The sequence below is a fragment of the Blennius ocellaris genome (genome assembly GCF_963422515.1).
Source record: "Blennius ocellaris genome assembly, contig: SCAFFOLD_225, whole genome shotgun sequence".
Taxonomy (NCBI): Eukaryota; Metazoa; Chordata; class Actinopteri; order Blenniiformes; family Blenniidae; genus Blennius; species Blennius ocellaris.
In genome coordinates, this window is record NW_027662049.1 from 1 (window position 1) to 3,864 (window position 3,864).

General features: G+C 48.8%; 1 protein-coding gene across 1 annotated transcript; it reads left to right on the forward strand.

The window, feature by feature from the left end:
- The first annotated feature begins 170 nt into the window (after positions 1 to 170).
- Positions 171 to 3,526, forward strand: LOC308148384 (hyaluronan and proteoglycan link protein 1-like). The gene is given in 4 exon segments (XM_080521847.1): positions 171 to 824; positions 827 to 865; positions 1,406 to 1,708; positions 3,084 to 3,526. Coding segments are annotated over 4 exon segments (771 nt in total). The 5' UTR covers positions 171 to 685; the 3' UTR covers positions 3,374 to 3,526.
- Positions 3,527 to 3,864: the final 338 nt, after the last annotated feature.

Sequence of the window (3,864 nt, forward strand, 5' to 3'; positions counted from 1 at the left end):
TCTGTCCTGTGATTTATGAGTCCAGTTAAGTTTGATTCTGTCTCATTTTAAAAGTTACGCAAAACCGATAAAACTGTTTTTGTTGTAAAAAACGTCATCAGTGACACTTATTTATTAATTTTAAACAGTTTTTTTTGTTTTTAAAAATTTCTTCGGTCAGTTTTCAGCAAAAACAAACAAAAAATGTATTTTTTTTTCAAAGATGAACAATTTTTCAAACCAAAAGCGTTTTAGGCTGAAGTTAAACTCTTGTTTCGTCAAAATAAGACGTCAGACGTCAGAACTGAGCTTCATATATAAAATGAAAAACACAATAATACATTTCATGTATACAAGTATACACAACATATTATATTATTAATATTATTATTACTTTAATTATAAAAACCTATATTAAGCAATTTATTTGTTTTCGGGCTTTGGTTTGAATTTAAATACGATTTTATGTGAATATTTCTTCGGTACAAACTCACAATACAGTTTCTGGTTCAGTCCAGTGACAATAATTCCTCAACTAAAATCTTGGATTTTAATCAAACAACCTCGCTGAACTTCGACCCTCCGGCGTCTTTGAAGTCTTTGAAGTCAATTATTTACAAGCTTTTTTTTGCTGGTAGAAGGTAAAGTGCTGACAGAGTGTGTGAACCTGCCGGTCTTACCGTCCCAGGTGGACGTCTTCGTCTCCATGGACCACCACAAGAGGAGTTACGGACGTTTCCACGGCCGCGTCCACCTGCGAGGCTCCTCCCCCCTCGACGCCTCGCTGGTGGTCACAGACCTGGCCCTGGAGGATTATGGGAGATATAAGTGTGAGGTGATCGACGGCCTGAGGACGGGACGGCCGTGGTGACCCTGGACCTGGAAGGTAGGGGACCTGGTCCTAGTCCTGGTCCTGGTCCTGGTCCAGGACCTGCTCTGTAGTAACTTGTAATTCTGCACATGCTCAGTAGAGCCAATCAGAACCAATTTTCCTCCGTGATGTCATCAGTCCCAGTCTATGTTCGCCTGGACTTGGTACTTTTATTTTGACAGTCACCGTAGTAACAATCCAACTTGGTGGTTTTATTTTGACAGTCAACGTAATAACAATCCAACCTGGTGGTTTTATTTGACAGTCACCATAACAACATCCCATCTCGCTGGTCTGTCCAATAGAATGTCCGCGTGAGACAATGAGAAGAAATCAAGACATTTGTCTTCACATGTAGAGATGAGGAGGAAAAATACTCTACTTAGTTACTCCAGTTACTCAGTTACTTTCCCCTGCTGACGCCGGTACAGAGGTCCGGCAGCAGCAGGTCTAAATTTAGCCGAGATGTCAATCAGCTTGGCCGGGGCAGTAATGAAGCAGCGTGCTGACACGTCGCTGCCACTCCCCCCCTCCCCACCCCCCCTCCCCCCACAGGCGTGGTCTTCCCCTACTTCCCCCGCCTCGGCCGCTACAACCTGAACTTCTACAGCGCGGAGCGCGCCTGCCGGGACCAGGACGCGGTGGTGGCGTCGTTCGAGCAGCTGTACGAGGCGTGGCGGGCGGGGATGGACTGGTGCAACGCCGGCTGGCTGAGCGACGGCTCGGTGCAGTACCCCATCAACAACCCCAGGGGGCCCTGCGGGGGCAAGGACACGGTGCCGGGGGTCCGCAACTACGGGCTGAGGGACAAAGACAAGAACCAGTACGACGTGTTCTGCTTCACGTCCCAGTTCAGAGGTACCGCTTCACCACGCCCTCTGTCACCGGGTCGCCACGGTAACCATCACTAACCAGGTCACCGTGGCAATGTTCATTAACCTGGTCACCACAGTAACCATCATTAACCAGGTCACTGTGGTAACCATCATTAACCAGCTCACTGTGGTAACCATCATTAACCAGGTCACCGTGGCAATGTTCATTAACCTGGTCACCATGGTAACCATCATTAATCAGGTCACCATGGCAACCATCATTAACCAGGTCACCAAGGTAACCATCATTAACCAGGTCACCATAGTAACATTTATTAACCAGGTCACTGCGGTAACCATCATTAACCAGGTCACTGCGGTAACCATCATTAACCAGGTCACCGTGGTAACATTCATTAACCAGGTCACCGTGGTAACCATCATTGGCCAGGTCACCGTGGTAACATTCATTAACCAGGTCACCGTGGTAACCATCATTGGCCAGGTCACCGTGGTAACCATCATTAACCAGGTCACCATAGTAACATTTATTAACCAGGTCACTGTGGTAACCATCATTAACCAGGTCACCATAGTAACATTTATTAACCAGGTCACTGTGGTAACCATCATTGGCCAGGTCACCGTGGTAACCATCATTAACCAGGTCACCGTGGTAACATTCATTAACCAGGTCACCGTGGTAACCATCATTGGCCAGGTCACCGTGGTAACCATCATTAACCAGGTCACCACGGAACCATCATTAACCAGGTCGCCATAGTAACCTTCATTAACCAGATCACCACGGTAACCATCATTAACCAGATCACCACAGTAACCATCATTAACCAGATCACCACAGTAACCATCATTAACCAGGTCATCACGGTAACCATCATTAACCAGGTCACCGTGGTAACGTTCATTAACCAGGTCACCATAGTAACCATCATTAACCAGGTCACCACGGTAACCATCATTAACTTAACCAAGTCACGGTGTTAACATCATTAACCAGGTCACCGTGGTAACCATCATTAACCAAGTCACCGTGGTAACCATCATTAACCAGGTCACCGTGGTAACGTTCATTAACCAGGTCACCATAGTAACCATCATTAACCAGGTCACCACGGTAACCATCATTAACTTAACCAAGTCACCGTGTTAACATCATTAACCAGGTCACCGTGGTAACCATCATTAACCAAGTCACCGTGGTAACCATCATTAACCAGGTCACCGTGGTAACCATCATTAACCAGGTCACCGTGGTAACATTTCTCACTTTAATAACTGCAGCTTTTCTGCGGAGCTGGTTTTTTCCTTTTTAAACAGAAAATGGAGGCCATGGAGGCGGCGATGCTAACGTCATGCTAACACGGTGCTAACGTGATGCTAACGCTGCGTTGCAGGCCGGTTCTACTACCTGATCCACCCGTCCAAGCTGACCTACGACGAGGCGGTGCGGGCCTGCCAGCAGGACGGCGCCCAGATCGCCAAGGTGGGCCACATGTACGCCGCCTGGAAGCTGACGGGCTTCGACCGCTGCGACGCCGGCTGGCTGGCCGACGGCAGCGTGCGCTACCCCATCGCCAACCCCAGGAGGCGCTGCAGCCCCACCGAGGCCGCCGTGCGCTTCAACGGCTTCCCGGACAAGAAGCACAAGCTGTACGGCGTGTACTGCTTCAAGGGCCACGACTGAGCACGCACACACACACACACACACACACACACACACACACACACACACACACACACACACACACAAAATCACCTTTGGACAAACTCATGTTGTTGTTTTGTACCTTCGACCAGAAGTTTACACATATTTAAGGTTCTCATTATTTAATCAAAGCCAAAGGTGAAGGTGGGGGGGAGGGGTGGGGAGGGGTTGGGGGTGGGGTTGGGGGTGGGGTGGGGGGGGGGGTTTGGGGGCGGGGCGTCTTGTGGGGTTTTTTGTTGGGTTTCCATCTCAGTGTTTTGGCCGGGCCGTCGAACAGGGCGGAGGAGACGTGTTAGCGAAACACAAGCGTTAGCGAAACACAAGCGTTAGCGAAACACAAGCGTTAGCGAACCTTCCTGTCCTGTGATGCAGAAACGAGATCAACGTTTTTTTTTTTTCCGTCCGCTGACGTTAGAAACTCCAGCTGAGCACAACTCGCAGCGCCCTCTGCTGTCCAGTCCTACCAAGGT